The sequence below is a fragment of the Panthera pardus genome, unplaced genomic scaffold, assembly GCF_024362965.1.
Source record: "Panthera pardus isolate Hobbes unplaced genomic scaffold, ASM2436296v1 HiC_scaffold_18, whole genome shotgun sequence".
Classification (NCBI taxonomy): domain Eukaryota; kingdom Metazoa; phylum Chordata; class Mammalia; order Carnivora; family Felidae; genus Panthera; species Panthera pardus.
Window position 1 is genome coordinate 8,968,868 of NW_026526743.1, and position 15,074 is coordinate 8,983,941.

Sequence of the window (15,074 nt, forward strand, 5' to 3'; positions counted from 1 at the left end):
GTCTCCTGCAGTGGCATCTGCATTGCTGTTGGAGGCCTTGGGCCTTGAGCCATGTACCTAAGGTGTCTCCCTATTGGTTCAGGTGTTCCATGTTGGGGCAGATTGGCTGCTGGCAGAAGTGAGACCAACTGGGGTGAACTATCAGGCAGGCGAGGTTTCCCTCTCTTGGATTGATGGGGCTCTGGGGGCATATGGTGGTAGAATTGGAAAGACTCTGGAATTTTCACAGAGGATAGGAGGTGGTTTTTTTCCACTGTGAGGTCATCTTCTTGGTCTGTGCTGCTAAGACTCTACATTGTCCCTTACTATTAACATAGAATCAGACCCAAGGAGGCTTGATTTGGGCTATTTCCAGCCACTGATTGACATATGAGAATTGATTTGGGTGGCCGGGATCTCCACTGACTACTTTATAAACAGGTCAGACTGTGGGGACATCTAGGGTGTCCTCAGGAGGCCAACCTACACAGAATGAACATAGGCCATTCTAATTCACAGAAGGTACATAATTACCCAAGGGTAAATTTGACCCCATTGTCATGTGGAAATATCTTTTAAAAATTCTTAATTTACACTCCAAAACAGTTAGTTTTGAGGAATTTCCCCCTATCCTGGTATCCTAGGCAGATCCCTCCCATGTACAGTATTGCAGGACGAACATGAGGGAAGAGGTTGCTTCATGCTCCTGGTTGCTCCTCTCGCAGGACTTACATAACTCTCAGCATTGGCAGGTCAGTATAAACTCCTGATTCAGATTGGCATCTGCAGACCTGATTCTGCCTTAAGAGCTGTATGAAGTCATCACAAAATCCCAGGGCAGGACCCACTCAGGCTCCATAGCCAAAACCATGGAGCAAGGGCACTCACACATTCAGACAGATTGCAAACTTTAACCCAGAATTTCCCTGTTCTAAGCTGCAACTATGTTGCCCAGGAAGTGATCAAGTTTCCCTTCTACCTGTAGGGTGGGCCTGAACTCAGTCCTCGGGTCCTGGGGACACTTACCCCATTTGATGTCCCATTCTGGCAGAATTTTCTGATTGCTCCTGGAATCCGTTTGAGTGCAGTAGTGGCTGACTATTGTCCTGCCCAGCGAGGGTTGGGGTCCAGTGAAACCACCAGCGGCTGCCTTCCTTTCCCTCACAGGAGCCCACATGAGTGGACTCTCCACTGGTTTCTGACCATGGTGGCTCAAAAGGCCATTGCAGCTGTCGACCTCCTGTCCAATGCACCAAAAATGTTACAGCAAATATTTGGTGTGCAGGAAGAGACCAGCGACACACACTTGGGAATCAGGAAAGACTGTTTATTTTGCACTGGTGCTGGCCCAGTGTATCACCTCCAAAGGCTGAACCCGTGGCCCTAGTGTCAGTCTCTTTTTATGGGTGGGAATACGGGGGTTTAAGGAAAAAAAGAAAGGGCAGGGCACTTTTTGGTTGTACTGCACTGGCATTTGGCGGATGCAAGAGGCAAGCAAGATTATAGAAGCCAAAAGCATGCGTGGGGATTATCTGGCCTCAGACATCTAGCTGGCCCCTAATACCTGCTTTAACCAGCTTCCCCTCTTTCTTTTGTCCTACATTTTCCTTATATGAACCTGGAAGTATGTTCAGCAGTTTGGAAACCAGTACAGTGTTTGAGATATTAGTGTACTGCCTTCTCATTGTTGACCTCCCTGAAGAAAATCCCTTTCTGGTTTTGCCACCACAGATGTCTCTCTGAGTAACTGACATGAAGGGAGACCCACAAGACCACCTGTCTCTGGGGTCCCAAACAGACCAGGTCTGGCCACTCACCACTGACAAAACCAAAGGCAGAGGTGATGAAACAAGAAAAGAAGGTATTTCAAGGAGGCCAACACTGGGAAGATAGCTGACTGATGGCTCAAAGACCATCTTCAATGTGCTAGAAACACTTTCAGGTTTATATAAGGGAAACGGGGGCGGGGGGCAGGGGAGGATGGGCAAAAGTGAGTGGGTGCCTGCAGGTAGGCAATGAAGTTTAAGTCATTGTCTTGGAGTCTATCACAGGTGGGGTCTTTCTGACTCAGGGTACTCCTTGTGGCTGGAGGGGGTAGCTCCCGTTCCCCTGAGAGTCTTTTTCCTGAGCCACGAGACACATGATGGAAAGCACCCAATGAGAAAGTTTGATATCAAAATTGTGTTAGTGGAAGTCCTCTTTCTTGCCTTTAACTTGGTCGGCCACGAGTGGCAACTGGGTCTTTCTGGGGCCCCTGGAGCCAAATGCTCCTGCACCCTTGTGTCCCACTTAGAAAGTAATTACCTAAAACAATCTAATAAACATACACCTCACTTTCCATAGTTAAATGTGTGTGCGTGTGTGTGTGTGTGTGTGTGTTGAGAACACTTATGATAGTCTCTCCTAGCAAATTTCACATTTATAATACACTAGTATTGGGGCATGTGGATGGCTCAGACAGTTGAGCGTCCAACTTGGGCTCAGGTCATGATCTTGCAGTTTATGAGTTTGAGCCCCGCGTCGGGCTCTGTGCTGACAGCTCAGAGCCTGGAGCCTGCTTCGGATTCTGTGTCTCCCTCTCTCTGCCCCTTCCCCATTCATACTCTGTCTCTCTCTCTGTCTCTCAAAGATGAATAAATGTTAAAAAGAAATTTTTTTTTAATATATAATACACTAGTATTAAATATAGTCACCATCAGGGGTGCCTGGGGGGCTCAGTGGGTTAAGCGTCTGACTCCTGCACAGGTCATGATCTCCCAGTTTGCGAGTACAATCCCCACATTGGACTCTGTGCTGACACCTCAGAGCCTGGGGCCTGCTTCGGATTCCTTGTCTCATTCCCTTTCTGCCCCTCCCCCACTTGTGATGTGTCTGTCTCTCAAAAGTAAATAAATGTTAAAAAAAAAAAAAAAAGTAAATGTAAAAAATTAAAATACAGATACATTATATATATATATATCTATATTTATATATATATATATATTTATATTTATATTTATATATATATAGTCACCATGCTGTACATGTTCTGTGCTTACACATCCTGTGTAAGTATACCTTTTATCATTTGATCCAATGTCTGAACAATTCCCCATCCTCAGCCCCTGGCAATAAACATGCTAATCTTCTACATTTTTGTCTTTTTACATATTCCACATATATGTGATTTCCTACATTGTGTATTTTGCTGTGTGGGGCTCATTTAACTTAAAATGTCCTCTAGGATTATTCTGTTGCTGCAAAGGGAAAGATTTGCCTGTTTTCTGAGGCTTTTAGACAAACCATAAATTAGATGAGGGACCACTACCTGGAAAAGAGCTATTACCAGACAGGAACTTTTTATAAAGCATTACCTGCCTGGCATGGCAAACATTGGTTTGGCAAACATTTACTCTTTCCTTTTTCCTGTGAATGCACTTCCCCCTTTTTGAAATTCTAAAGCCTATCCCCTCTCCTTAAGACACAATGGAATGTAAGCATCACCTGCCTGACTCTGAGCCTCATACCACTGATGTTCCTATCATTAAATATTTTTCTCTTGTGGAACTGTCTTATGTCAGCTTAATTATTGGAATTACCAAACAACTGAGAAAAGGTGAAGAAAAATATTTTCCTCTCCTACACATTCACTCTCTTGCTGAAAACTCACCTCTGTACTTCAGAGCCAAAATATAATATGAAGACAGAGTTTGGGATAAAGAGGAACAATAGCTTTCTTGCTTTGCCAGGTAAAGGAGGCTGCAGCAGGTTAGGGTCTTGAAAACTGCAAGCCAACCCAGAGGAAGGAGCTGGGGGGTTGTAGGGAAATGCAGGAGCCATCTGGTTTTGACAGTTACTGTGTTTGTGTTGCCATCCTTGTTCATCATGTTTTCAGTGTGGTCCTGGGTTTCTCATTTTAAAAAGGCTAAGAGGGGCGCCTGGGTAGCTCAGTCATTTAGGCATCCCACTTTGCCTCAGGTCATGATCTCACAATTTGTGAGTTCAAGCCCCACTTCAGGCTCTCTGCTATGAGTGTGGAGACTGTGTCAGATCCTCAGTCTCCCTCTGCTCTTCCCCCACTCATGTGCCCTCTGTCTGTCTCTCTCTCTCTCTCTCTCAAATATTTAAAAAAAAATTTAAGGCTAAGACGAGATGAAGGGAGGATTTCCCAAGAGAAGAAAAATCCTACTTGGTTAAAAGTCAAGCCTCGCTGATGGTTTAATGCCGCCATTTTTATTTTTGTTCAACTTTATACTTTTAAGCGATTTCTGTTTCAGCCACCAGTGCAACAGTATTAAGACCACTTGATACTTACTGTGAGAAACCACTCAATATTTTCTAGAATAGCTAAAAAAGAAAATAGTGTAACATCAAATGTCGATGAAAATAATGAACAATTCGAATTCTTGTTTGTGGCCAATGGGAGTTTGAAAAGTATGTCCTATTTGGATGATTATTTGGCAGTTGACGAGTGAAACAAAGACTGAAGGAAATGGCAGATAAAATTAAATTTCCTTATAACCTGCAGCCCATGGACAACTACTTGAGACAGGCAGAGTAAAAGTTTTTCCAGGAATTCTTTACTATCTTAATGTTAATGCTTTCCTAGAGGGAAAAACAACTTTAGCTTCACAATAACTAGGTCTAGGTATCCTGTGAGTCTTGATTAGCATAGGAAAAAAACTCATTGGAAACTACGCCTTGACTTCACCTCCCCCAGTTCCCAAGTGTAAAGTCAGGGTCTCTTCAGGGTCCCAGGGCACCTCTTCCTGATTATGGGCCCTGTCCCCATACTTGAATAAAATCCCCTGGGTGCACCAAAGATGTCTTCAAGAATTCTTTCTTGGCCATCAGCTCTGGACCACCCCACTATCACCCCAAAACTTGCTCATTCACATGTATCAGGGAAAGCTCCATTTGTAAACGTGTGTCCTTCTGTGAAGCAAATGGAGAAGAATGTGTAAATTTACAGAAACTCTGATCAGTGGAGAAGGCATGGATTTAAATCTGGACAATAACCATACCCATGGTTACTGTGTTTTCCTTGCTCACTTCCCAAATGCTTCCCAAAAGGATCCTGTGTGGAGTTTGCATTAATAATCATTGCTGCTACCCTCCCCCTCAGATTCCCTCAACTGGTGTGGGTGGAAACAACAGTGTTGTTTTAGTGAAGTGCTCCAGGGGATTCTGTATGGGATTTTTTTGCATCAATATCTAGGATTCAGGGATTTGTTTTCTCACCGAATCAAAGAATAAAGAGGTGGACACAAAATGAGCAACAGGCAAAACTTTATTACAGTATAACAGAGGAAGAGTAGTAGGAAAGCTCTCTTTACAGAGAGGGCATTGGAATGTGAATACCAGTGACAATAGGCAAGGGCCTTTGTGGTATAAGGTTCTGGTCTCTCCCTCTTCCCTTCCCCCTTGTTCCTTCTCAAGTCCTACGCATACTGGATTAACAACTCCAGGTGCTGGGTTTTCCCTCCTGATTGGCTCATTTCTATTCCAGGAGGAGTGGTCTATGACCATACTGTTCCTTGTGGGTTTTAAGTTTTATCATCTACTACCAGTTTTTAGTTAGGTCTTTAGTCAAATTCCTGCGGGGGAGTAGGTGGTGTCTGTCACATTCTTAAGAGGAACCTTACACCTGAGGGGGTTTGCCATAGTCAGACATTCCCAGCATTGATCCAAAATGTGTTTTCCCCACCCAGGGGCCTCAGGTCCTAATGGTTCCCTTTCTCCTTACTGAATCCGATCTTTTCCTATCAAAATGATAAGGGAAGCCAGAGTTAAGCCGAAAGGTTTCTCATTAAGTTATCAGAGTTGAGTGCAGGCTTTGGCTCAAGGGTCTCCAGTACAGGGGATGGGGAGGGTCAGGTCCATGTAACACACTGTTCCTATGCTCAAGCAGAATTTGTGAGCTTCTGTGGGAGGGGAGGCCCCCTGAAAGCAGAGACAGGAAACTCAGAGGCTGGTCTCCACGTGGGACACCATAGTTTGTGAATAGCTCCTGACACAAATGATGAGGAACTTGGGTCTTTTTTGCATTTCAAAGCCCTGCCAGCAGGTGACCAGGTTACTGGTGAAGAGGTTGCAGTGGTGGCTTTAAGGGCATTTGCTCCCACTTCAGCTGGGATTTCTCCACAAAAATCTTGAGAAAACTCTTGAAGAGGAGGTGAAAGAAGAAATGGCCAATTCTCAGGTAAGCCTTGATTGAGTCCATTGCAAGAGGACCTGTCACCTTGTTCTCAGGATAATCCATGCGTGTAGAAATTGCAGGGCACCTGGGTGGTTCATTCAGTTGAGCATATATGATTCTTGATTTAGGCTCAGGTCTTGATCCCAGGGACCTGCTATCCAGCCCTGCATCAGGGTTCCTTCTGAGCTTGGAGCCTACCTAAGATTTTCTCTCTCTACCTGAGTCCCTGTCCTCCATTTGCATGCATGCTCGCTCTCTCTCTCTCTAAATGAAAAAAATTTAAATACCAATGGTTTTATTTGTTTAGTTCTTATGGTTCTGCTTTAGGTTTTCACCTAATTTTTTTTTAAATTTTTTTCAACGTTTATGTTGTTACAGAGACAGAGAGCATGAACGGGGTAGGGTCAGAGAGAGAGGGAGACACAGAATCCGGAACAGGCTCCAGGCTCTGAGCACAGAGCCGGATGTGGGGCTCGAACTCACAGACCACGAGACCACGACCTGAGCCGCAGTCGGATGCTCAACCGACTGAACCACCCAGGTGCCCCAGGTTTTCACCTAATTTTTAACATTTCAGAAATGATATTCTAGGTTATGTCTTCAGAACACTCCTCCCCTATATCCAAGAGACTTCTCTCCCTTTTCTCCAACCTGGCTTCTAGTAGGGCAACAGCAGTTGTCACTTTGAATTAAATTCCTACAAGTATTGAAAATAGTCCCTTTGTGACAGATCCAGAGAGGTAGGTGTTGAGGCCAAGTGTCCTGTTGCTGATGGGGTCTGGTCCTGGGATAGCAATCAAGGAAAACCATTCCCATGTAGGTCTTATCCGAATGCTTTCTGTGCCCCGGGTAGAGGAGGATTATGAAAATGCACAAATACACAAGATGGATATGAGGCACAGAATAACTTAGAATGTTCCTGCTCTTGAGGATGTGGAAAAGCTACTTTAAGATATCCTAGATATTCCAGGACATGACAAGTATATGCGATAAAGTCTGTATAAATCCACTGTGCTTAACTTGCTTATATTGTGATTTACTGTTTGGGGTCACAAGAGCACACCGGCGATCCCGTGTCCTGAGGTGTGACTTAGGCACCGATATCACTTTGTTTCCTTACAGCTGATGTTACCTTCTATTACTTGGGTTTGTGCTCTCTGCCAGATTCCTCCCCTGTAATGTTCATATTTTCTTATCAGTTGTAATGATTTCAGCCAGATTCCCTGAGCAATTTCCAGACACCATCACATTTAAACTGGAAATATCTTTCTCCTAGTTTGACTATTCTTGTATTTTTTCACCTTGTAGCTTTTTTTTTCTTTTTTAAGTTTATTTTGAGAGAGAGAGAGAGAGAGAGAGAGAGTGAGCAAGCAGGGGAGTGGCCAAGAGAGAGCCAAGTCCCAAGTAGGTGACACAGGGTCAGCACTGAGTGGGACACGGGGCTCGAACTCACAAATCAAGACGTCTTGACCTCAGCCTAATTCAAAAGTCAGAAGCTTGATTGAGCCATCCAGGCACCCCTCCCTCCATTGTAGTTTCTGAGGAGGAGGACAAATGCAAAAGCAATGTGGATAAAATTAAAATTTCTCACAACTTACAAGCCCTGCAGAAATACTCGAGACTGGCCAAGGAAGATATTCCTCAAGGAATTCACAACTGCTTTAATGTTGATGCTTTCCTAGAGGCAAACAGCAAGCTTAGCTTTACCCTAGACAGAGTTCCGGTTCCTGGAAGTCTTCTTTAACGTATGAAAGCCCTGTAGAAACTTAGATTTCTTCCCCCCCAACTTAAAGTATATAATCAACAGCTCCTCTCAATCTCCTTCAGCTCCTTCTTCCCGCAGATCCTGTCCCTGTGCTTTTACACAAACAGCCTCATTTACCAAAAAGGCTCAAGACTATTTCCTTGAACATTGTCTCCTGGCCCACCTTACATTAGTCCCCACCAGACAGTGAGACCCTCACTGTTGTGTAGTAGATGTAATGACCTCTACATCGAGGTTCTCAATGAGTCAGACCTTCATCCTGTAGCTTTTTGTTTTGCTGCATAGTCATGACACATGCATACTCTATTTACTTCTGTGTATTTCAGAAAAAGAAAAAAGAATCACATAGTACCAAGAATTACCATGTTTGAGTGTCTTAAAATCCTGAAATAAAACAGCACAAATGATGAATGAAATAAAGCTTTCAACGAGGGGCATGTGCATGGCTCAGTTCATTAAGCATCGGACTTCCACTCAGGTCATGATCTCACTGGTCCTGAGCTGGAGCCCAGCATCAGGTGAACAGGAGCCATGCCTCTCCATTTCTCTCTCCCTCTCTCTCTGCCCCTCCTGGTATTCTCTCTCTCCCTGTCTCTCTCTGTCTCTCTCTGTCTCTCTCTCTCCTTAGTAATGATTAATTAAAAAATAAAATTTAAAAAAGTTTCAAATAAAAACTATATTAGCAGATCATGGAGTACTACGGTCAAGACAACTCTTGAGATACTCTGTAGTGCCAGATAGTTTATTGAAGTAGCACAGGGCAGGACCCATGGGCAGAAAGAACTGTACTTTGGCTGCATGAAGCTTATATGTTCAAGGGGAGGGTAGGTGCACAGAGTGTTCAATCACAAATGTTTCTTTAAATTTCTACGTGTAAAACTGCTTCTGCAAGATTTCTCTGGTGCTTACCATTCAGTTCAATATGAAGCAGTGGTGACATGTCCCTGTTGTCATGAGACCCTGTAAAAATGTAATAACCAGGGATACCTAGGTGGCTCAGTCACAGCCTGGAGCCTGGAGTCACAGCTTGGGGTTCTCTCCCTCTCTTTGCCTCTCCACCTTTCACACCTTGCTTACCCACGCTCTCTTTCACAATATAAATAAACTTAAAGAAAAATGTAGGAACCAGCCTTTATTTGATGAATGTCCACATAATACAACTGTATGTTAGCTTTCTGTCCTAAAGGTGAAAATTTTTCTGATTGTATCCCTCATCATACTAGAGTCAGAAATAACTGTTGTATTTGTATCTTAATGTGTGTTTGTGTTGATAGTGTGAGTAAAAGACCTAAGCACCATTATCTACAATTAGTTTTATGAGTTTCATGTCACTGAAAACGTTTTGTTTGATTTTGAGGAAGAGAGAGGCAGGAGCAGAGAGAGAGAATCCCTAGCCAGCTCCAGACTGTCAGCACAGAGCCTGAGGTGGGGTTTGAACTGGTGAACTGTGAAATCATGACCTGAGCCAAATTCAAGACGTGGACACTTAACCCCCTGAGCCACCCAGGTGTCCTTTATTGAAAATGTTTCTTAGTCACCAGTATACTTTTCTACATTTAATATCTATACAACTTCTTTGAATATTTATGGATGTGAGCATGGAATGTATAAAGGTGATCAATTTTGTGTGCATACCTTCTTTCCATCATTCTTCAGGTTTGACACCTGCTATGATCATTTGGTTAGGGGCCCCTCTGTATATTTTAGGTGTCATTTTAGGTCAACTCCAGGTCAGATGACCTGGGTTAAAACCTGATCCCTACCACGTACTGGATGCTTGAAAAAATATTCACATGGAAATAGAAGAATAATGTGTCTGTTGTCTTAGAATATGATTTATTTTCCAATAAGTTATGAAAAACTGTGAATGCTCTCTACTAACCAGGAAATGCTTGGAAAGGTTTATTGCCTTTCTTGCTATTCTAGTAGAACCTGTAGTTGCTATGAATCCCACTCAGTTCCAAGTTCCCAAAAAGTTCTTGTCTTTGAGTTCTACTTCTTCGTTATTGAAATATGTATCTCTTGGCCCATAGACTAATGCCTCGTTAGAAATGCAGACATCTACCCCATCCTAGAACTCCTGAACAGTATCTGCATTTTAACAAGATCCCCAAGGTCCTGTTGTGAAATTCTAATTCATATTAGAATATGCTAAGTACATTTGTCACTCCCCAGAACTTTCCATTTAAGAAATAGATGGCGTGTACTGTATGATGTAAATACAATATTCAAAATGTATATGCCTGAGTTGATGCCTTCATTTTACAAATTCTCTTGAATAAACACAATATTTATAAAGGTTCCTACCTCCAAGATAAAGAATATACTAGAGCATAATACTGGGTGACAAATAATCTTACCTCATCAAGCAGGAACCTCACCTAAGCCAGAACCAGTTCTCCTATGTAACTGAACTAACAGAAGTTCAGTCGTTGGTGAATCACAAAAAAACTATACCAGGTGAGGATGTGAGCAAAGCAAAAATGATTTACAAGAAACAAGGAAATCACAGGGAGGAACTTCCAAATCAGATACTCAAGAAGGAAGGGGGAATGGTGTCCCTTCATTTAGGGTTAGCGTAGATATTCAGAAAGGGGAGGCCATCATCTTATGTCAAGTGGAGTATAAGGTTGCACATAAGCTTTAAGAGAACAGTTGTGTACATACTCTGCATATTTCATAGGAAATGAGGTTTGTGCTCCTCCTTGGGTGAGATTTTAGTATTATAATGAGGTAAAAGAGAGCTCCTGGGTGGCTGAGTCCATTGAGCGTCCTACTCTTAATTTAGGCTCAGGTCAGGATGAAAGTCCTGAGGTCAGGCTCCACTCTGAGCATGGACCCTGGTTGGGATTCTGTCTCTCTCTCTCTCTGCCCCACCCCCACTGGGGCACGCTCTATCTCACTCAAAGACATAAGATTTAAAATAAAATGTATGTATGAGATGAAGGTAACTGTACTCACTCCGTAGTTTAGTCTATTATGCATTTGCTTAGGTGTGAGTCAGGGGTTAATCTCCAACTGAGCCCATCCAAGCTCTTCCTCAGGGCAGTCATTACATTTTGTTGGATGGTTTCTGTTTCCACTACAGGAGACTATACCCATGGGGTGTTTTTTGTGAAGTAAAAGATAAGATAGAAAAAGAGGTTAAGTAAAGTGTGGAACTAAGATCGGTGGGTACAAGCACAAGCATTAAAGTCAGGTCTTGGAGTCTGGCTGGTGACATTAACTGCCCCTTTCATTTGACCTAGCATTATGAACTCTGCCTGTGGCCACTTGACAAGTGTGTTTTTTATTGCAGGGATTGCTGACATTCAGGGATGTGGCCATAGAATTTTCTCAGAAAGAGTTGAGGTGCCTGAACCACAGTCAGTGGGAACTGTACAGGGATGTGATGTTAGAGAACTACGGACACCTCCATTTCTTGGGTGAGGATAACTCCTTCCACGTTTCCCAAACCATACTCAGGGATTTGTTCCTTCCCTTGAAGACTGTCTCTTGGAATCTTCCTCTTTGCATGACTGGGATTCAGATCCCTGCAGTGAGGGAAAGAAGTATGGGTTTGTGGATGTAGAGAAAAATCTTCATGGTGTTTCCTTTTCAGCTTTACCTTCCCTTCCTTAGGGTAACATCATCATTTCTGTACATTAATGACAATTCTAAAGGCTAAGTGGCATAAAACGGTATCTCTTTTGTCTTAAATACTGATTTCTACTCATTATTGTCATGGTAGTACTCGGAAGTGGAGGTCAAGATCTGAACATGGAAAATTCATCCTGCGTGTTCTAAAGGGGGTGTTGGCCCACAGCATTTGGGAAATCATTTTCTAGCTTCTACTCTGTCCTCTCTGCTCTGCTACGCACAATAGTGGATCAGAAGTTAGAATCTCCAACCACACTCATATTCTGTTTTTCTAATAAACAGGTCTTGTTGTGTCAAAGCCAGACCTGGTCATCTTTTTGGAACACAAGAAGGATGTCTGGGCCGTGAGGAGAAAGGAGACAGTAGCTACACACCCAGGTAGGTGGAAATGAAGTGGATGACAGAGCTGAGGTCCAGTCGTGAAGGAGGAATTGGACCTCAGAATGTGGTTGAGCAGCTCTCCTTGAATGGAAATTAGGTTGAAAAGGCCAGTTTCAGGTCTCTTCCTCTCACATCGGACATCTGCTTTCCAACATACCAAGCTTTCCATTCTGTAAAGATTCTCCTTCAGTTCCACGGAGGGTTCTTCACATCCACAGTGAGGTCCTCCATAATCTAATTGGTTCTCCATTTGCTTTGAGGTCTTGCGGAAATCTCTGTATTTCTGAGGAACTGTACGCCAATGCATTTCTGACTTCTGTTTTGCTTCTTGTGTGAAGTGTGTCAGGATAGTGGTGGGCACCTTGAGGTGAGGTGCAGAAATCCCAGGAACGCTAGAGGGAGACATCACAAGTTTTCGGGTTGATCCTTTCCAGGATTAAGGTGGCTTTCATTTTAATCATACAAAATACAGACCCAGTAATCACATCAGGTGATAAAGCAACTCCCTAATATGAGGAAATCTCGTTCTTTGTTCCACTTCAAAAGTTCATTTCTTGGGTTGCCTGTTGGCTCAGTTGGTTAAGCGTCTGGGTTGAGCTCAAGCCATGATCTGACAGTTTGAATTTGAGCCCTGCATCAGCCTCTCTGCTGTCAGTGAAGAACCCATTTGGGATCCTTTGCCTCTCTGTCCATCTGGCACATGTTCTCTGTTTCTCAAAAATTAATATTAAAAAAAAAAAAAAAAAGAAAGTTCAGGATGCCTGGGTGAGTCAGTTGGTTAAGAGTCCAACTCTTGGTTTGGTTCAGGGCATGATCTCAGGGTTTCTGAGTTCAAGCCCCACATAGGGTTCTGAGCTGACAGCCCAGATGGTGCTTGGTTTCTCCCTCCCTCCCACCATCCCTCCCTCCCACCGTCCCTCCTTCCCCCCCCCCACCCTTTCCACACTGTTCTTTATGTCTGTGTCTAAATAAACTTTCATTTTCTTTGTATTAAGTAAAATAAGAAATTTCCACTCAATGTTTTGCATTCCTCAATGGTGAAATAATGTAAAGCACCTATTATTTTCATATAATTCTATTTAAATTAATGCCATAGGGGAGCTAGGATATTTAGAAGTGAAAACTCACAGCCTATAAGAAAGTCTCAATTGTTACTTTATTTCTTAATTGAATCCTTCTATGAATGTATCTTGTATAATATGAAGTCCCTGTGACTTTGTCATATGTTTTCACTCTGAGTCGTTGTATAGGAGATTCCTTTATGATCTATTATATCAAAAGTCCTGATATACCATGGGCATTTGCTTTATAAGAAGTGAGGCAGACAATTAGGAAATGTCCTATGTTTAGAAAAAGAGTTCATTATAAATGTAATTTCACGTGAGAAAAAATCAATTATTATTTATTTACTCAGAATGTATCTGAATTTAACACCAAAGATTTTTTTTTAAAAAGCGATTGTTGGCCTATTTTACATTTTTGATTGTGTTTGTTTATTTAGAAATGAAAGGTTTTGGGGCACTTGGGTGGTTCAGAGAGTTGAGCATCTGACTCTTGATTTCAACTCAGGTCATGACTTCATGGTTTGAATTTAAGCCCTAAGTCCAGTTCTGTACCCAGTGTGGAGCCCGCTTGGAATTCCCTTCTCTCTCTCTCTCTCTCTCCCACCCTCCCTCCCTCTCTCCCTTTCTCTCTCAAACTTTTTAAACATTCACAAAAAAGAAATGAAAGGTTTTTGTTTGCTTGATTCTAAAGAATGGATTATAGGGGATCTGCGTAGCTCTGTTGGTTAAGCCTTCAACTTCAGCTTAGGAAATGATCTTGGGTTTGTGACTTTGAGCCCCATGTCTGGCTCTGTGCTGAGATCTCACACAGCCTGGAGCCTGCTTTGGATTCTGTGTCTGCCTCTCTCTCTAAGTCTCCCTGGCTTGTGCGCGCTCTCTCTCTCTCTCTATCTCTCTCTCTCTCACTAAGATACATAAACATTAAAAAAATGAACAATGGATTATACCCTGAAATCTGTGTGATAGGAGGGATCTATTCACATAACACATTGTTTAATGTCTTAAGTGCTTATTCACAAAAGTTTTCATTAGAGGTTTCCATGGTTGATTTTAAGGAACATTCTTGACAATTGTAATGCCCGTGAAGACATGCCAGTAATTGAAAATGTTCCTTTTTCGTGGGTACACAGTCACAGTTGAAAATTAGAGCTATAGCTAGGGGTGCCTGGGCTCTGGTCATGATCTCTCGATTCATGAGTCTGAGGACTGCATTGGGCTCTGAGCTGACACCGTGGAGCCTGCTTGGGATTCTTTCTTTCCCCTCTTTCTCTGTTTCTCCTCTGCTTTAGGAGAGCATTCTCTCTCAAAATAAGCTTTAAAAAATATCTACATTTATCATGGGCCTCTTTTAAATACTTCATCATTTTTATGTAGAAATTTTTGGGTTACATTTTGTCTGGGCTTGCAACTCCATAATAATGTGCTTCCTTTTGTATGGAACTTTCCACAGCATTATTTCGGTGGGATTTTGCTATTACCTTTGTATTTTGTTTTAGGGTCACAATTTTTAAAATTTTTTTTTACATCTTATTTTACTCTTGAAGGCAAGAGAGAGAATATGAGTGGGGGTGGGGCAGAGAGAGAGGGAGACACAGAATCTGAAGCAGGATCCAGGCTGTGAGCTGACAGCACAGAGCCCGATGTGGGGCTCAAACTCATGAACCCCAAGATCATGACCTGAGCTGAAGTCCAACACTTAACCGAATGAGCCACTGAATCAACCCTTACCTCAGGACTTGAATTCCCAAACTGGGAGATCATGCCTTAACTGAAATCAGGAATTGTACACATAACCGAATGAGCCACCTTCGTGCCCCTAAGACACTGTTTTAAGCCGATAGTGTCAATTTTATACAAATTCTTCTACATATCATCTCTGCACCTGCACCCACTTTATGTTGATGACATCATAAATTCTATTTTTATATTGCATATATTATTACCTAGATTTGATTTTTATGCTTTTATTTAAGAAAAAGACTGTAGCAGAAATAAATGTGACGTGTCCTACCTTGTTACAACACTACAGGTTTCTATAATTGTGTAAATATTTATACTTCTCAGCTTT

At 42.5% G+C, this 15,074-nt stretch overlaps 1 protein-coding gene across 1 annotated transcript; it reads left to right on the forward strand.

Moving 5' to 3' along the window:
- The first annotated feature begins 659 nt into the window (after window positions 1-659).
- LOC128778088 (KRAB domain-containing protein 5-like) lies at window positions 660-11,961 on the forward strand. The gene is made up of 4 exons (XM_053906469.1): window positions 660-731; window positions 6,089-6,160; window positions 11,221-11,347; window positions 11,844-11,961. The coding sequence occupies exons 1-4, from the start codon at window positions 660-662 to the stop codon at window positions 11,951-11,953; spliced, it is 381 nt and encodes a 126-aa protein (XP_053762444.1). The 3' UTR covers window positions 11,954-11,961.
- Window positions 11,962-15,074: the final 3,113 nt, after the last annotated feature.

What these genes read in the sequence shown, in the direction of transcription:
- LOC128778088 (XM_053906469.1), top strand. Translation starts at nt 660, where the DNA reads ATGAGGGAAGAGGTTGCTTCATGCTCCTGGTTGCTCCTCTCGCAGGAC. An exon ending in ATAACTCTCAGCATTGGCAG is followed by an intron (nt 732 to 6,088) that starts GTCAGTATAAAC and finishes CTCCCACTTCAG; the next exon opens with CTGGGATTTCTCCACAAAAA. An exon ending in AAGAAATGGCCAATTCTCAG is followed by an intron (nt 6,161 to 11,220) that starts GTAAGCCTTGAT and finishes TTTTTATTGCAG; the next exon opens with GGATTGCTGACATTCAGGGA.